The sequence below is a fragment of the Scyliorhinus canicula genome, chromosome 9 (assembly GCF_902713615.1).
Source record: "Scyliorhinus canicula chromosome 9, sScyCan1.1, whole genome shotgun sequence".
NCBI classification, from domain to species: Eukaryota; Metazoa; Chordata; class Chondrichthyes; order Carcharhiniformes; family Scyliorhinidae; genus Scyliorhinus; species Scyliorhinus canicula.
The window spans coordinates 133,549,228-133,567,962 of record NC_052154.1 but is presented as its reverse complement, the minus strand read 5'-3'; the positions used below and the strand labels follow the sequence as shown (position 1 = coordinate 133,567,962).

The 18,735-nt window shown below is 45.4% G+C and overlaps 1 protein-coding gene across 1 annotated transcript; it reads left to right on the top strand.

Moving 5' to 3' along the window:
- Positions 1-1,008: 1,008 nt before the first annotated feature.
- tmem258 (transmembrane protein 258) lies at positions 1,009-11,889 on the top strand. The gene is made up of 4 exons (XM_038807656.1): positions 1,009-1,228; positions 5,169-5,278; positions 9,320-9,471; positions 11,729-11,889. Exons 1-3 carry the CDS (start codon positions 1,226-1,228, stop codon positions 9,444-9,446), a joined length of 240 nt encoding a protein of 79 aa, XP_038663584.1. The 5' UTR covers positions 1,009-1,225; the 3' UTR covers positions 9,447-9,471; positions 11,729-11,889.
- The last annotated feature ends 6,846 nt before the right edge of the window (positions 11,890-18,735 follow it).

Sequence of the window (18,735 nt, the reverse complement as noted above, 5' to 3'; positions counted from 1 at the left end):
CCCCCGCCCCGCCTCGGCCCCGCCTCGGCCCCGCCCCCCCTCTCGGCCCCGCCCCCCCTCGCCCCCGCCCCCTCGGCCCCGCCCCCCCCCCCAAGGGCGCCGAAGTTCAGCTTGCCCGGGGCGCCAGCAACCCTAGAGGCGGCGCTGCCCGTACCAGCCTCTCCGGACAGGCGCCGGAATGTGGCGACTAGGGGCTTTTCACAGTAACTTCATTGAAGTCTACTCGTGACAATAAGCGATTTTCATTTTCATTTTCTTCCACAGCTTCATTCGTGGCAGGAGAGGAAGCACGCGGTGTCCACAGGCACACTCGAGGCCTTCCGTGCTCGGTGGGCACCGCAGGGCTTGGATTGTTTTATCAACTCCTTTTCCCACATTTTGATTTGATGTTTCTTCTTAAGTTTCTGTTTCTCATTGTTATTTTTGTTCTCCTATGAGGAGTGGCCCCTTTTTAATTTTCTCCCTGCGTTAATTTTTGTTCTTTATTAAGTTATTCCTACCTACCTTGATTGGATGGAGCCCTTGCCTTCGGTCTTAGCACTCGGAATCTGAAATAAAAACAGAAAATGCTGCATAAACACAGCAGGTCTGGCATTCTGAAACAGAGTCAACATTTTGAGTCCGTATCACCCTTCTACATAATATATGGACTTGAAATGTTGACCCTGTTTCCCTCACCAGATTCTGCTAGACCAGCTGATTTATCCAGTATTTTCTGTTTTAATATTATATATAGCTAGATGAATTAATTTACTTTGTTGTGTTAGTAGAGAGGTGGGCACCAAGGAAATTCTGTGATCATTTATCTTCAAATAGTGCCATTGTGGTACATCCTCATTATTCAGCAGGCAGGCACGTCGGGAGCGCCCTGATAATTCAGTGTGATTGACAGGCTGGGTTGCTCTGGCTGGGGGAGGGAGGAGAGGCGGGCACACCGACTCACGTGACCAATTCCAGACTCGGAATGCGCATGTACGCGGGCCGCAATGGCCCATGGGAATTGTGGCCGTTCACTGATTGGCCTGCTGATAAAGATCGTCTACTGACCGGAGAAAAACTGCGCTCTATATAAAAAAAAACATGAAAATGTTCCGTGCGGAGGTGAGAATGGGAATTTAAAACCAGTGTAAAGGATGTGACTACACCTCCCAGAATGCAGTACGGCAGCGGCGCTTGGACAGTGACGTAACTTCTGCCCTGGAGACGTGGCCTAAAAAGAGAAAACATGGTGAGGAGCTGCGGTTAGAGAGTTAGCCTGTCGATACCGGGGGGGTGGGTGGTGAAGGTATTGATACGGGGGAATCAGGGTGTCGATACTAAGGGGAAGGGGGAGGTCAGGGTCTTGATACCGGGGGGGGGGGGGGGGGGGTCGGGTCAGGGTATCAATACCAAGGGAGGTCGGGGCATCGACATCAGGGGTCGGGGCATCGATAGCAGAGGGTCGGGGCATCGATAGCAGAGGGTCGGGGCATCGATAGCAGAGGGTCGGGGGGACATCAGGGGTCGGGGCATCGATAGCAGAGGGTAAGGGGACATCAGGGGTCGGGGCATCGACAGCAGAGGGTCGGGGGGAGGGAGGGAGGGAGTCGATACCAGAGGGTCAGGGGGAAGCAGGAGGCGGGGGGTGGTCGGGGGTCAACAACAGTGGAGAGGAGCGCCGGATCAGGTTATCAATGTTTTGTTTGATCCAGAGCCGAGCTCCAAACCCCATATCACACCTCTCGCCTCTGCTGCTTACTTAACTCTAGCTTGCACCTTCGATAGACTGGTATCATGTACTGTTGTGCAGTGATGATTTAGCTGTTATGCAAGCTTGCGATGAGGATTCATCTCCAGTTACTTCATAAATTGAGCCTCCTTGGTCTACTTGGCTCAACTCTCTTCTATTTTGAAGCCTAGTTAGTGTGAAATGTTTTATTCCGATTAGTCTTTTTTAGAGAAGGACCTACCTACAATGCTGCGCTGTGTTGACCTAATATTTTTATTGAAGTGCTAATAGTGATGATGTCGTGCATAAAATCTCCTGAAGTATCAAAGACCCTCTCCAGTTGGGTAGTCTCATCACTTCAGCTTTGTTACCCTTCATTACCCATGTTAAGGGTTTAAGTTTTGGTTTGATTTGTTAACTTTTTGCTTTGTTTTCACCATTGCCTGCCAGTGAATGGAGACTAACTGAGCCCAGGTCTTTATAGCTGCCACATAATAGCCCACCCACACTTACAATACAGTTCTTTAGTTTACATTCCAAAAAAGGTTAGCATAGCACCAGGCTTTGTGATTCTTGAAGTTGGGAGAAAGATTCAGCTGGGCTATATGTTCCTGAAGTATTTTACTTGAAGTAGATGAGTGCCAGATCAGTGGGAGGTATTCATGGAAGAGATGCAGTGGGCTCAAAAGGGCAGAGAGGGATAAAAGCGTAGCAGTGAAATTAGGAAAGCAAAGAGGACAAGAAAAAATATTTGAAAAGTAAAATCAAGGCAAACCATTTGATTTTTATGGGATTTTGATGACAGACTGGTCACAAAGTAAAAGTTCATTAGAATGATGGCAAAGTGGATCAAAATTGGCTATTGGTAGTGCCTGATGGGTGATTTTGTGACTGGAAGGTTGCTTCCAGTGAAGTTCTGCAGGGCTCAGAAAGAGGTGCTTTGCTTTCAGTGGTATGTATCAATGATTTTGACTTGCATGTAGGGGTGTGATGAAGTCTGATGATGCATCAGACAATTATGAAATTAGCCTTTTGGTTGTTAATGAAGAAGAAAGCTTTGGACGGCAGGAAAATATCACTGGACTAATCAAGTGGATGGAACAGTGACAAATGGAGTTCAATTTGGATAAGTCTAATGTAATATATTTGGCAAAAGCTAGCGATGCAATGGGAATACACAAGTGGTAGGATATTTGAAAATGTACAAGAACTGAGGGGCCTTGCTGCCTGATGGGGTGGTATAAGAAAGGAACCCATAACATTTAAAAAGTACTTGGAGATGCACTTGACGCGTCCTACAAGGCTACGGACCAAGTGTTTGAAAGTTGAATTGGACTGGATAGCTGCTATTGCAGTGGGCCAGTTGGCACCCTTACCCTTCTGTGCTGCAAATTTCTATGAATCATATTCATTCACCCCTGATGTGCACATGGATACCAGCTGCGGACAGTATTGGCTATGGTAATGATACTTTCCACAGACCTGTCTTCTTGAGTCTTGCTGCCTTATCTGATAGGCATGATGTGGAGATGCCAGCGTTGAACTGGGGTGAGCACAGGTGAATCCTGAGAAAGGAGCAGTGCTCCGAAAGCTAGTGTTTGAAACCAACCTGTTGAACTTTAACCTGGTGTTGTAAGACTTCTTACTTATCTGATAGATGAAGAGTAGCAACTTAGACAAGCGAGAGTCACTGATCCTTGTCGGTTGTGGCAAGGCTTAAACAAAACGGGCTACAAAGTAAACTGACATAGAATTCCGGCAGCAGTGCGCTGCTCCCCAATGAACTCAATGCATTCTATTTCGAGCAGGAAACCATCAAACCATTGTCAACTTCCCAAGCAACCTCGGGCACACCCATACCTACCATCACAGCTTCCAAAGTCAGATCGGCCTTATTGAAAATGAACCCTTGGAAAGCAACGGGTCTTGACAGAGTCCCTGGTCGTGCACTGGTGGGTGTGTGTCCAGACATCTTCCAAGTTCTTCCTATTCCGTTCTGAGGTTCCTACCTGCCTCCAAGAAGACCGCCATCATACCAGTGCCAAAGAGGAACCAGGCAACGTGCCTCAACCACTATTGTCTGGTGGCCTTGGCATCTACCATTATGCAGTGCTTCGAGAGGTTGGTCATGGGACACATCAATTCCATATTCCCAGAATGCCTTGGTCCACAGCAGACGCCATCTCCCTGGCCCTACGTTCATCCCTAGAGCATCTCGAAAACAAAGACTCCTATGTCAGACTCTCATTCATTGACTACAGCTCTGCCTTCAACATCATAATCCCAGACAAGCTCATAGCAAAATTCCAAAACCTACGACTTGGCTCCTCCCTCTGCAAATTGATCCTCGACTTCCTGACCCATAGACCACAATCAGTAAGGATACACAACAACACTGCCTCCACAATAGTCCTCAATACTGGGGCCCTGCATGCTGGGGGATACTTAGTCCCCTTCTATACTCCCTATACACTCATGACTGTGGCAAAATCTGGCTCCATCTACAAGTTTGTTGAGGACACGACTGAAGTGGGTTGGATCTTGAACAACTGAGTCAGAGTACAGGGGGGAGATAGAAAACCTGGTGGCATGGTGTAACAACATCAATCTCTCACTCAATGTCAGCTACACTAAGGAGCTGGTCATTGACTTCAGGAAGCAAAGTATTATACGTACCCCTGTCAGCACAATAGTGTGGAGGTGGTTGAAAGCTTCAAATTCCTAGTTGTGCATATCACCAACTGTCCTTGTGCACCCATGTTGACGCTACGACCAAGAAAACAACAGCACCTATACTTACTCAGGAAACTAAGGAAATTCAGCATGTCCACATTGACTCTTACAATTTTTACAGATGCACCATAGAAAGCATCTCATCTAGCTGCATCAAAGTCTGGTATGGCAACTGTTTGGCCCAAGACCGTAAGAAACTTCAGAGTCCTGAACTCAGCCCAGTCCATCACGCAAAGCCGCCTCCGATCCATTGACTCTGTCTACACCTCCTGCTGCCTTGGGAAAGAGGGCAACATAATCAAAGACCCCTCCCACCCGGCTTACTCATTCTGCCAACTTCCATCGGGCAGGAGATACAAAGGTCTGCGAATACGCACTAACAGATTCAAAAACGGCTTCTTTCCCACTGTTGCCAGACTCCTGAATGACCCTCTTATGGACTGATCTGATCTCTTCACACATCTTCTCTACCGAGTAGTATTACACTCTGTATGCTTCATCCGATGCCTGTGTCTATGTATTTACATTGTGTATGTATGGTTTTTTTCATGAATGGAGCGATCTGCCTGGACTGTATGCAGAACAATACTTTTCACTGTACCTCGGCACACGTGACAAATCAAACCCAAGGTGCATTACAATTAAGGCATGTGTGGGACAATACATGCAGTGAGTGTGTTGGGTGTATCACTGGTGGATTAATTGCATGCGTGTTTTTGTTTTTCAGGAGCTGGAGGCTATGACCAGATATACAAGCCCAGTCAATCCTGCTGTCTTCCCGCACTTGACAGTGGTTCTCCTTGCAATTGGCATGTTCTTCACCGCATGGTTCTTTGTGTATCCTTTTCAGACTCTTGACAGGTTAATGAACTATATTGATGATCTAGTGGATTAGCACATTCACCTTTAACTCCTAGAGGTTCAATTCTAACCGGGAACAATGGGCAAAAGATTCTCCCTTGGTTGAAATGAGTTGAGTGTACTTTCAATCTAGTTATTTTGTTGAGTAACAAATGGTTGGCACAAGTTTTCACTCAGATTGGAAGGGCAGCTCATGTTAAACCAATAGAAAATGATAAATTTTAGTTTGGGTGCATTTTTGGGTTATTGTAAGGTCTTATTTTTAAAGTATATTTACTGTAAGGATTTTACATTTTAGAACTTAATACAATAAAGTTACAAAGTAATACCATACATAAGTGAAGAAACAATTTAACATTGGATTGGATTTGTCTATTGTCACATGTACCAGGGTACAGTGAAAAGTATTTTTCTGCGAGCAGCTCAACAGATTATTAAGTACATGAAAGAAAGGGAAATAAAAGAAAATACATAATAGGGCAACACAAGGTACATAATGTAACTAGATAACACCGGCAATGGGTGAAGCATACAGGGGTGTAGTGTTAATCAGGTCAGTCCATAAGAGGGTCATTTAGGAGTCTGGTAACAGCGGGGAAGAAGCTGTTTTTGAGTCTGTTTGTGCGTGCTCTCAGACTTTTGTATCTCCTGCCCGATGGGAGAAGTTAGAAGAGTGAGTAAGCCAGGTGGGAGGGGTCTTTGATTATGCTGCCTGCTTTCCCCAGGCAGCAGGAGGTGAAGATGGAGTCAATGGATGGGAGGGAGGCAGGTTTGTGTGATGGACTGGGCTGTTTTCACGACTCTCTGAAGTTTCTTGTGGTTCTGGGCCAAGCAGTTGCCATACCAGGCTGGGATGCAGCCAGATAGGATGCTTTCTGTAGTGCAACTGTAAAAGTTGGTAAGAGTTAATGTGGACATGCCGAACTTCCTTAGTTTCCTGAGGAAGTATAGGTGCTGTTGTGCTTTCTTGGTTGTAGCGTCGATGTGGGTGGACCAGGACAGATTTTTGGAGATGTGTACCTGTAGGAATTTGAAACATACATGAGCACATAGTGGAAAAGGAGAACAACTTCACAACTGGCTCAGTACAATCAAAATTGGACAAAATTGAATGCTCCTGTGACCCTACAAAGGACAGAAGGATGAACAGGATAAAGTTATGAGGACACAACAGGACGATGCACATCCCCTCATGCCACATAAGGCTACCATCAGAGGTCAGGATAAATTCTCCCAGCCAGATAGGGTGCACCCCAATTCCAGAAGCTCCATAGACCCCAGTAACCCAACGTAACCATCTCTTTCAGATATCAGACCCAATTGCATCCATGCAGATGCCAGAGCAGAACCAATATCAATCATGCAGTTCCAAAATCATGAAGACAGGACTGGCGGCAACAAGTCTACAAGTTACTCTCGGACCCAAAGTCTCCCTTGGGAAAGGCAAGACTAGAGCTACCAGAGCCAATCCTCTGGATAATAAGAGCTCAGGACCCAACCCAGGTCCTGATTCAACACCGCATCCACCAACCAAAAGGGAATAGGCCACAAAACCAGCAAGCAGACAACTCGCCCCCAAGGGGAAACAACAGGATAACCTTGAGACACAGAACTTTACTAAGGATGATCGTTCTTGTCCCATCTCTTTTTTTTTTTTTTTCGCTCTCTCTCTCCCATCTAGGGCACCCTGGGCGGGAGAGCCGGCCTCCTCCCGGCACCAAGGGAGCCATCCCACCAATCGGGCCCATCTAGGAGAAAAGCCAGTGCCATCACAAAAAAAGAAATACTGTCGACCCACTCCTTAACAGCCAGAACACCAATACCCTCAACGTACACCAGACTAAACTTCACATTCAAATATCTCTGGAAAAAGAAGGGAGAGGCCCAGCAGAAGACTCGACCTTCGGGATCCCCCAGAAGGAAGAAAGAGTAAGAACCATCCAAACTAATCACTTGGTTAACAGGGAATCAGTAGCCAACCCACACCCCCAAAGCATCCCACGAGGAGGAGAAGCAGCCACCCAGTAAACAAGCAGGCATCGTACCTACCCCAGGGACAAAACAGGATAGCTGATAAGTACAGTGTTCAGCCCATCCCCAAATCTCCATGCACCCGGGAGTCAGACGCACCCTCCTCCCCCACGTATAAATACAAGTGCCCTCCAATTCTTTGGGACAAATACCAGCCATGGCACCGGGCTTGGCTGAGCCCAGCACCATCCATAACAAAACTAAGGAAGTTATATCCCAGGACCTAAAACCTACGTCCCACTGAGCTTGCATCTACTCAACCCCATCTCGGGCAATACACCACTCCCACTCACACAAGGAGGGAAAGGATTAAAGGACAATCGCTCTTAATGCTAGGCAGGCGTGGACCCCAGACCGGGTGAAGAACAACCGTCAGGACCCCCCCCCCCCCCCCAAAACTGGGCATCCTGGGAGGGAGGGCTAGTCCTTTGATACCCGAGTCCCCACCCACTCCCTCCAGGCCAGACCAGGACCAGCACAATGTTTGTCTGGATTTGTTTTTTTTAAAAAACAACCCAGGGAGAGGACATCCAGCCAGCTCATCGTAATCGCCGTCATACACAGGATACACGGGGCTGCCAACCTCCTCAATCCTCAGCTTCGATTACTAATCCCACGTCAGTCTGCTTTAATGTCAGACATGACACCCTGGTCATTTCAATAGTACTGAAAACATCTAAAGCGAGCGACCCGTATTCAGAGAAAAGATAAACTCGACCCAAAGGAAAAGTTGGAGAGAACCCAGTCCTCCCCAGGATAACAAGAAGTCTGTCCAGGCTGTTGAAGGATAAAAGCTTGTATTGTTAAATTCAAATCAAATGTGGGTGACCTACATTGGCTCCTGGTAAAGCTACTCCTTGATTTTAAAATGTTGACCCTGTTTTCAGTTCCCTCTCTTGCCTTCCCTACCCAATACCCCTCTTCGTTTGCCATGCTTGTGACCATTTTCTCTAATAGTTTTATGTGACTCTAATGAAGCACTTTGGGACATTTTATTATGTTCATGGTGCTATAGAAATATGAGCTATTAGAATTGTTTAATGCTAAAGGGAGAATTATTCCATTCCTCTGCAATAGCCTCTCACATTATCAGTGATCAACTTGATTTTACTGTTGCAGATAGTCAGTCAGAATTATTTTGAAAGGACTTTGAAATATTCAGTAACCAGATTTGAAAGTTTTGTAAATGTGAAATGGCTCCATGAGCAAATGTGTCACCAATACTACTGAGTCATACAGAGCAGGAAGGTTCCTAATTTAGCTGGTCTCAGAACAGTGAGACTACAATGTTTAGCCTCTGGATTATAGGCTACTTAAGGGTGTGGAGGTATGGAGTCGGCATTTCCACGTGTGGAAGTACTCGAGTAGGCTTTGGATGAGAATAGGATCAGCCTTTGACATTGTTATGTTATGTAGCTGAATATCTAGGCCATGCTACCTAGGTTCACATGAAGAATCATGTGTGGTAATATAGGATGAGCAATGACCCAGGGATTCATGGTTCAGTCTGAAACCGTATCTTCAGGAGAAATAGGGGCAATTGAAGAAGCAAAAATTCATGTGAAGCTTTGAGTATTTGAGTTGTAGGATTCCTGTATGTCTTTGTGCATATTTGTGAGATGCATCTTTTGCCTGTAAATTTTGGCGTGCACATTGTGGAAAGTTATTTTTAGTTATTGCTGATTTCTTCTGACTTTGGGAAGACGTCATGGAATCACAAGCAGATCTCATCTTCAGAGAAACCTCTCCAGTTACACACTCGATGCACTTTGTGAGCTTAAAGACACAGGCCAGGTTGCTGCTCTATCCTTCGCATCTGAATAATACATTGTATTGCATGGTATAATTCTCATGTCCATATAAGGCATCATATCCAGGAGATTTTCTCATGCGTACAATGCTTGCTCCTCATGGTGTGAGGTACTTCCACCAGAGCCTGAACTGCAGAAACTAAATCCAACTAGTTTTCCTGAACTGTTTTATTAGATACGAGGTAACTTCTACCAAATACACACGGGATATCTACAAAGAGTTACTGATTTCCCTAGTAGCTTCTCTTTTTATGGGATTTGGAGTTCTTTTCCTCCTCCTATGGGTTGGAATCTACGTATGAGGGCAGCTGGGAATGTGCAGGAAAGGTAAGGAGCAGTTTCTATTTTCTTTTAAGAGTTCTGAACCCTCAGTAGGTTATCTTTCAGGTAATAGTAGTACTGACCAAGTTTCACTTCTCCAAACACTTGAGTGTCCTCGTTTCTCACTTGGTATATTAGCCTCATGTCCAGTATTAAGACCCAAGTTTTCCTTTTTTGATCCCACTCCACAATGTTCCTCTGTTCCTCTGTTCTGAAGGTGCTACAGTTTGCGATCTCAAATGTTAGAGTGCAGACTCGTAGGTTCTGAGTACCCTCTGGTACTTTGCACGGTTGTGTGATCGTAAAGATTAAGAATAGAATATTTGACACTGAAGAGCATCAGAGCTGAATTATCTGATGTCCACAAATATACACTTTCCAGCAAGGGTCTTTGGATAGTGGTGGAGGATGGGAACCCAGAGCAATTACTCTGACTAATTGCATTTCCCCAAATCAAGATCAGCCAACTGGCAATCATATGCCACATTGCTCCCATCTCTTATAAGTAGCAGGAAAACAAGTTGATTTTTACTGCTTGCATCACTGAAAATGGAATTTCACAGCAGATATATTAATTCTATTTTGAAAGCTGTGTGCTGTTTCTAAATGTACTTTATTTTTTCTTCACTAAATGTATCTCTTGTGCCAGCTCTTTAAGGCTGTTGCCAGTCACTTGTGTCTAAAAGGGTGTTGATGAGCAGCTAGGTAGAAGTGATCAGCTACAATCCACATTCACAATAGCAGGCTTATTCAGTGCCACTTCGTATTGCCAGTTATATTTGAAACTGACTGATCTAGATATACCTAGAGTGGGGGAGGGGGCTCAAGTTAGTGATAGTTGCTTTGCTTCTCAATGCAGCACTGATAACTCGTTTGGTAAATCCACCCCCTGGTCAGGGCCTGAACCAATCATGTCAGACTGGTCAGATCAGTGCTTGAGTTTGTTGATTTCTCATTGAGTAGCAGGGAGTGCTCTAATCAGGAGCAGGAGTAGGCCGTTCAATATGATCATGGGTGATCATCCACTTCCAATGTCTTTTTCCCCCACACTATCCTCATATCCGTTTATGTCATTGCTATTTAGAAATCTGTCAATCTCTGCTTTGAACATACTCAATGACAGCTTTCACAGCCCTCTGTGATAGAGAATTCCAAAGATTCCCCACCCTTTGAATAAAAACATTTCTCCACATCCCGCCACCTAATTGGCTTCTCCCTTATTTTGAAATTGTCCCCTGGTTCCAGGGGTTCTCCACCCACAGAGGAACCATCTTACCTGCATCTACCTGTCTATCCCTTTAATGATTTTGTAGGTTTCAATGCGATCACCTCCTTCTTCGAATATCTATGGAATATAGGCCCAGTTTCCCCAATTTCTCTTCATAAGATATCTTGTGGTAATGGACATATCTTATGGTAATAATGGACTTATTACCATCCTGGGAATAAGTCTGGTGAACATTTTTGCACTCAATCTATGGCAATATCCTACCTGAGGTAAGGGGACTAGAACTGTGCTCCGTACTCCAGGTGCAGTCTAACCAGGATTCTACACCAGACTAGGGATTGGAACAATTAACACATCGGATCACCGGTGAAGACAAGTACACACTCTGCTGTGATGACTTTTGCTGTCACATGTTGGCTTACAGCACAGGTTTTACCATTGAAAAATGGCTGCATAATACATACCGAGGAACTGCCGCCGTCTTTGAGACTGTGCTCCAGTGCAAATCAAACACTTTTAGAATAAATGACGCAACAGTAACACAAGTGGTTAGCACAGAAGCTTCCAAGCTCCAGGGTGCAAGGTTCGATTCCCGCTTAGGTCACTGTCTGTGCAGAGTCTACACGTTTACCTGTGTCTGTGTGGGCTTCCTCCCACGGTCCAAAGATGTGCAGGGTTAGGTGGATTGGCCATGCTAAATTGCCCTTAGTGTCCAAAAAGGCTAGTTGGGGTTACTGGGTTAGAGTGGGCTTAAATGGGACGCTCTTTCCAAGAGCCAGTGCAGACTTGGTGGGCCGAATGGCCTTCCTTGCGCTGTAAATTCTATGAAATGGGGAGAAAATTGGAGTGGGAAAGAGGCACATCTGATTCTAAAAGTGTATTACTGGTTCTGACAAAATTTTTAAAAATACATCTTGAGAAAGTACTGTAGTGAACAAACTCAGTGAATTGTTACATTTGTCTACATTAAAGGCACCCTTTAAGTACCAGTAACAGTTGTTCATTTTTAACTTGCCTGTTTTCTCCCCTGTATAGAAACATGAGGGACCATTCCATCAGGAGGTGCTGTTTCCACACCACTGTAATCTCAATATCACCAGCTCTTCGCGAAGAAGCACCTCTTCAAGAGACACTGAGTAGCACGTGGACTTTGTACAGAATATGTTCTTATAAAAACAAAAGATGAAAAACTTTGACATTTTTGTTCAATATTTATTTTGAAATGTTTCCTACTGCTCTGCTTGCTTTCTGGTATCTTTGTTAGCTCCTCTTCCAGGAACTAAGGCTTCATCTGCCCTTTCAGTCGGAGATAAAAATACCATAACATTTTGAGGAAGAGCAGGAGCATTTTCACTGGTGTCCTAACCAAATTTTATTCCTCAACAACATCACTTTTTTTAAATTTAGAGGACCTAATTATTGTTATTTTTTTTTCCAATTAAGGGGCAATTTAGCGTGGCCAATCCACATAACATGCACATCTTAGGGTTGTGGGAGTGAAACGCAGACATGGAGAGAATGTGCAAACTCCACACGGACAGTGACCCAGGGCTGGGATTCGAACCCGGGTCCTCAGTGCCACAGTCCCAGTGCTAACCACTGTGCCGCATGCCACCCCCCAACCAAATCAGAAAAGACAAATTTTAAAATCATTATATAAGCTTTATTGTCACATGTAGACTGACATTAGCACTGCAATGAAGTTACTGTGAAAAGCTCCTAGTCGCCACATTCCGGCCTGTTCGGGTAGACGGAGGGAGAATTCAGAATGTCCAACTGACTTAATAGCACATCTTTCGGGACTTGTGGGAGGAAATCAGAGCACCCGGAGGATACCCATGCAGACACAGGGAGAACGTGCAGACTCTGCACAGCCAGTGACCCAAGTGGGAGTCGAACCTGGGACCCTGGTGTTCTGAAGCAACAATGCTAACCACTGCCACTATGCTGCCCACGTTGCAGTCTGTGGAATCTTGCTGTATGGCTAACATGTTTCAGTTGGAGTGGTTGGTCCATCATCCTGAGGCCTCTAGCATCTCCGTAGCCAGTCTTTAACCAATTCAGTTAATTCCAGGTGATATCAAGAAATTGGCTAAAGCCACAATGCATCATAGTTATTATCCTGAAGACTTGTACCCCAGAACTCGCTTCCCTCCTAGTCAGTCAGTTCCAGCACAGCTACAACCTGGGCATCCAGATGACAATGTGGAAAAATTCTGAGATATAGCCTCACTACAAAAAGCAAGAGAAATCCAATTTGGTCAATTGCTGTCCCATCAGTCTGCTCGCAATCATGAACAAAGTAATGGAAGCTGTTGTTGTTGACTGTTGTAAAGGAGCGTTAACTCAGTGGTAATCTGCTTACTAATGCAAAATAGTTGGGTTCTATTGGGGCCAATCAGCTCCATGCAGTGTTAAGAGGCTTGGTCGAAAGGGCTGAATGCTGGGGGTGAGGGTGGCTGCCTTTGACAGGCAGTGTTGATTCACAGTAAGAAGTCTTACAACACCAGGTTAAAGTTCAACAGGTTTGTTTCAAACACGAGCTTTCGGAGCGCAGCTCCTTCCTCAGGTGAATGGCGAGGTATGTTCCAGAAACATTTATATAGACAAAGTCAGAGATGCTGGACAATGCTTGGAATGCGAGCATTTGCAGGTAATCAAATCATTACAGATCCAGGTAGAGGGATAATCACAGGTTAAAGAGATGTGAATTGTCTCAAGCCAGAACAGTTGGTAGGATTTTGCAAGTCCAGGCCAGATGGTGGGGGGTGGATGTAATGCGACATGAATCCAAGATCCCTGTTGAGGCCGCACTCATGCGTGCGGAACTTAGCTATAAGTTCTGCGTTGTCGCGTGTCCTGAAGACCGCCTTGGAGAACGCTTACCCGGAGATCAGAGGCTGAATGCCCTTGACTGCTGAAGTGTACCCCGACTGGAAGGGAACATTCCTGCCTGGTAATTGTCGCATGATGCCCGTTCATTCGTTGTCGCAGTGTCTGCATGGTCTCGCCAATGTACCACGCTTCGGGACATTCTTTCCTGCAGCGTAAGAGGTAGACTACATTGGTCGAGTCCCACGAGTATGTGCTGCGTACCTGGTGGGTGGTGTTACCACGTGTAATGGTGGTATCCAAGTCGATGATCTGGCATGTCTTGCAGAGATTGCCCTGGCAGGGTTGTGTGGTGTCGTGGTCGCTGTTCTGAAGGCTGGGTAATTTGCTGCAAACAATGGTTTGAGGTTGAGCGGTTGTTTGAAGGCCAGTAGTGGGGGTGTGGGTCATCATTATGACAATCTCTGCAAGACATGCCAGATCATCGACTTGGATACCACCATTACACGTGGTAACACCACCCACCAGGTACGTGGCACATACTCGTGCGACTCGACCAATGTAGTCTACCTCTTACGCTGCAGGAAAGGATGTCCCAAAGCGTGGTACATTGGCGAGACCATGCAGACACTGCGACAACGAATGAACGGGCAACGTGCGACAATCACCAGGCAGGAATGTTCCCTTCCAGTCGGGGAACACTTCAGCAGTCAAGGGCATTCAGCCTCTGATCTCCGGGTAAGCGTTCTCCAAGGCGGTCTTCAGGACACGCGACAACGCAGAATTGCCGAGCAAAAACTTATAGCTAAGTTCCGCACGCATGAGTGCGGCCTCAACAGGGATCTTGGATTCATGTCGCATTACATCCACCCCCCACCATCTGGCCTGGACTTGCAAAATCCTACCAACTGTTCTGGCTTGAGACAATTCACACCTCTTTAACCTGTGATTATCCCTCTCCCTGGATCTGTAATGATTTGATTACCTGCAAATGCTCGCATTCCAAGCATTGTCCAGCATCTCTGACTTTGTCTATATAAATGTTTCTGGAACATACCTCGCCATTCTCCTGAGGAAGGAGCTGCGCTCCGAAAGCTTGTGTTTGAAACAAACCTGTTGGACTTTAACCTGGTGTTGTAAAACTTCTTACTGTGTTCACCCCAGTCCAACGCCGGCATCTCCACATCAGTGTTGATTCAGTGTGACATCAAGGAGCCTTAGCCTAATGGGAGCATAGGGGAAACACTTCACTCATTGAAATCATACCTAACAATAAAGAAAATGCTTGTGGTTGTTGGAGGACAATTATCACAGCCTCAGAACATCACTGCAAGTGTTTCTCAGAACCATTTTCAGCTGTTTCATCAATGACCTTTCCTCCAATCACAAGGTCAAAAGTCTGGCTGTTTGCTAAAAGTACCATTTATTTCAGTATCTAAGTTGCAGTTTGAGTCTGTATGCAGGAAAAGTTCAGAATAGGGCACATAAGTGACAAATAACATTTGTGCCACAGAAGTGCTAGCTAGGCAATGGTGAATACAACCATCACATCTTGGCATTCAGTGGTATTACTGTTCCTGACTATTGTATCAACAACATCCAAATTCCTACGTACACCTTTGACCTGAAGCAACTGGACTGGCCTCATAAATACTGTGACTACAAGAGCAGGTCAGCAGTTCGGAATTATGCAGTGAGTAACTAACTTCCTGACCACCTAAAGCTTCTTGTATCCACAAGGCATAAGTCACTCACCACTGGCCTGGATGAGTATAGCTTTGACATTTTTAAAAACTCAACACTACAAAACAAAGCAACTTGCTTGATTGGCACCCTATCCACTATAAACATTCACTTCTTCCACCACTGTCACACAGTGGCAGCAGTGTGTACCATTTACGAAATGCATTGCACCAACTCGGCAAGTCTGCTTCCAACAGCACATTCCAAACCCACGACATTCCACCTCGGAAGAGCGAGAGTATAGAAACACCTCAGCTGCAAGTGATAAACCACCCTGACTTGGAATTATATTGCTGTTGCTGGGTCAAGAACCTGATATTCCCTTCCTAAGAACACGGTGTACCTACGCCACATGGACTGCAGTGGTTCAAGAAGGTGACTTGCCATCACCTTCCCAAGGATATTTAGGGGTGGGTAATAAAAGATGCTCACATGCCATGAAAGAATTTAACATTTTGAACTGCAGTTAGCTGTGTTTTTATGATGGCTGTGGGGTGACCTGAGGTCGTGAAAGATGTTTAAAAATGCACCTTATATGAAATGACAAAGACACTGTATCCATGTACTGTCGCGTTAAGAATCGAGGGAGTGAATGTCCCAGGTAGCTTTGGGTGGTAATGCTCTACATTTTAAACATTATGTATCTGGCATAACACTGGAAAAGGGCATCTTTTGTTCGAAGATGCCCAATTAAAAGGTTGAGATTCCTAGAATAGGGCCATATCAAAGTTAAAGGTGGGATAAAAGTATGTGCGTCAGTTTAGCTCTTAAACATCAACTTGCAGTACAATAGTGCTTTTAACATACAAAAGTGTACCAAGCAAGCTTCACAGATACGAAAGAAGCAGGAGAACTGATGACCAAAAGTTTGATCAAGGTTAAATTTTAAGGAAAGTGAGGGTGGTAGAGATTCAGGGAGAGAATTCCAGAATGTAGAATTTGAGGTGGTGCACAAAAGTTCCTGAGGTTTGAAAGGGCTGCATGAGGTTACTGAGATAAGAATTGGTGAGGTAATTTAAGGCAATATACCGCTAGAGTGAGATTTTTAAATTGGAGCAGAAACCAATGTAGGTTAGCAAGGTGTTTGATGGGCGAGCCAGACATTATGGGATGGGATGTGGATCTTTGAGTTTTGAATGAGCTGAAGTTGGTGGTGGATGGGAAACCAGTCAGGAGAGCTTTGAAATAGTGGGGAGGTAATAAGGTTTGGATGAGTGTATCAGTATCAGGAAAGATGGGTGATGTTATGGTGGTGAATGTAAGCAGTCTTTGATAGAAGATCAGGAACAGCTGAATAGGATACTGAGGTTGCAAATAGTCATGTTCGACCTCTTACATTTTGGGAGGGTGATGGAATTGGTGGCTCGGGTGAGATGTTTGGAACCAAAGATAATGGCTCAGCTTTTCCCAATGCTTAAATTAAGTTGCAACTTATCCAATACTAGACATAGGGGCGAGATTCTCCCATCGGGAGACTAAGTCCCGACGTCGGAGTGAAAACCGGAATGTTTCATTCCAGCGTCGGAGGCCGCTCCTCGCACCCTATTCTCCCACCCCCGAGGGGCTAGGAGTGGCGTCGCGTCATTTAAGCGTGCCGGGCCTTGGCGCCGCATAAAAGCGGCACTGTGTAAATTACGCGGCCACTGCCCGTGGGGAGGACGGCAACCGCACATGCAACTGGTACAATTCTATACTGGTACTGCTTTAACTATCCTACTCGGATCAAAATATTTTACTTGTGGCCGAAAAGTTCAGCCAGATCAGTACTCAACTCAAAAAGCTTTCTCAAAATGTTTGAATACCTTAAAGCTCCACCCAGCAATGACATTATCTCCTCAAGCTGAAAACAATTTAACTCTCCAGATTGAAAACACGGAGCAGATTCTCTGCATCCTGATGCCAGAATCGCAGCCGGGGCAGAGAATCCATTTCGGCACATAAAATCGGGACCATTGCCGGTTCCCCGATTCTCCGGGCCCCAAAAAGCGGAGTACTCTGTGCCGCATATCATCTATCTGCGGCCATTGCTGGAGACCCGCCCCGTCATTCTCCACCCCCAACCGGCCAAAGTCCCAACGGCTTGGATCTAACATGTTCCTGCCGTGGCCGCCCTGGTCGGGGGCGGGCCGATTGGAGGGTGGTGGCCTTATACGGGGCCGGGCAATGTTTGGGCGGGCGGTCAGGGTCGGGCGCGCGGCCGATCAGGGGCACTATGTTCAGGGTCCAGCTCTGCATGTGCGGCCACTGACCCGGAAGTGCAGGGGCCTGTAACTGCAGCAAAAGCAGCTAGACTTACTCTGGTTCCCTGCTAACCCCCTGCAGGGCTAGGAATATGGCCTTTTCACGCCATTTTTTCTGGTGTGACAGTCCACAATTTTTACGACAGCGTGGGGAAATAGGCCTAAAAACCGAGAATCCAGCCCAAGGACTCCCCTTGGTCAGCATTGCTTTAGCCCAGGTTGAAAGCACATTACACTGGTCAATTTCACCTTGGCTCTTAAAAGTATTCTGGTCATGTAGAACAAGATTCTTTTTAAAAACATGACGACTGCAATGAAACACACTAACACAGGCTGCTAACCCTTAAATTGCCAAATATTTGTAATCCAATATATCTAAAATCCTGCCTTTGGCACACATGGAACAAGTAGGTTGACAACAGGCCGTGGAAGGATAAACATGACAAGAGATGGAACTGTGCGCTGTTAGAAAAGCAGAATGCTAATTCCATATCTGATGACGAGATCACCAAAGGGCAGCACATTGATTAGTAAGAGGGCTGCCCAAGGGAAACCTCTAAAGGAAAACAAATTGAACAGTCACTCTGAAGCTGATAAGCAATCACAATTTTGTTAGAAAAGCTGATAATTTGTGATTTTATATTGGTGTTGGTTAGAATTGCGTAGAACTAGTCTGAGCTGGTGTTTATACTCAACATCAATCTCCTCCCATACCATCTGCCTCATCAAAGCCTTTCAGCACAGCTTTCTATTCCCTTTTCTTTAAGTTGTCAAGTTTTCTTTGAAAACATCAAAGCTATTTACCTCAACCACTTGCTCTGGCCAGTAAGTTCCACATTCTAACCACTCTTGGGTGAAGAAATTAGTCCTATTTCTACATTGCATTTATTGGTAACTATCTTGCATTTCTGGCTCCTAGATTTGGATGGTTCCACAGATGGAAACATTTCACATTTAATCTGTCCAATCTGTAATTTAAAAGAGTTCTATCAGGTCTTTTAAAAAAAAACCAACCTGTTAAATCTGTAATCTCTCGGTTACTCTACCATCCTTGTAATTCCTTGCACCTTTGCCAGTGGTTCCATGTCCTTCTTTCGTCTGGAGTCTAGAACTATACACAGCACTTGAAATGTGGCTTGACCAGGGTCCTAAACAAATTTAACATAACTTCAATACTTTTGAATTGCATATTCCTGTAAATAAATCCCGGTGCTTTCACATTACATG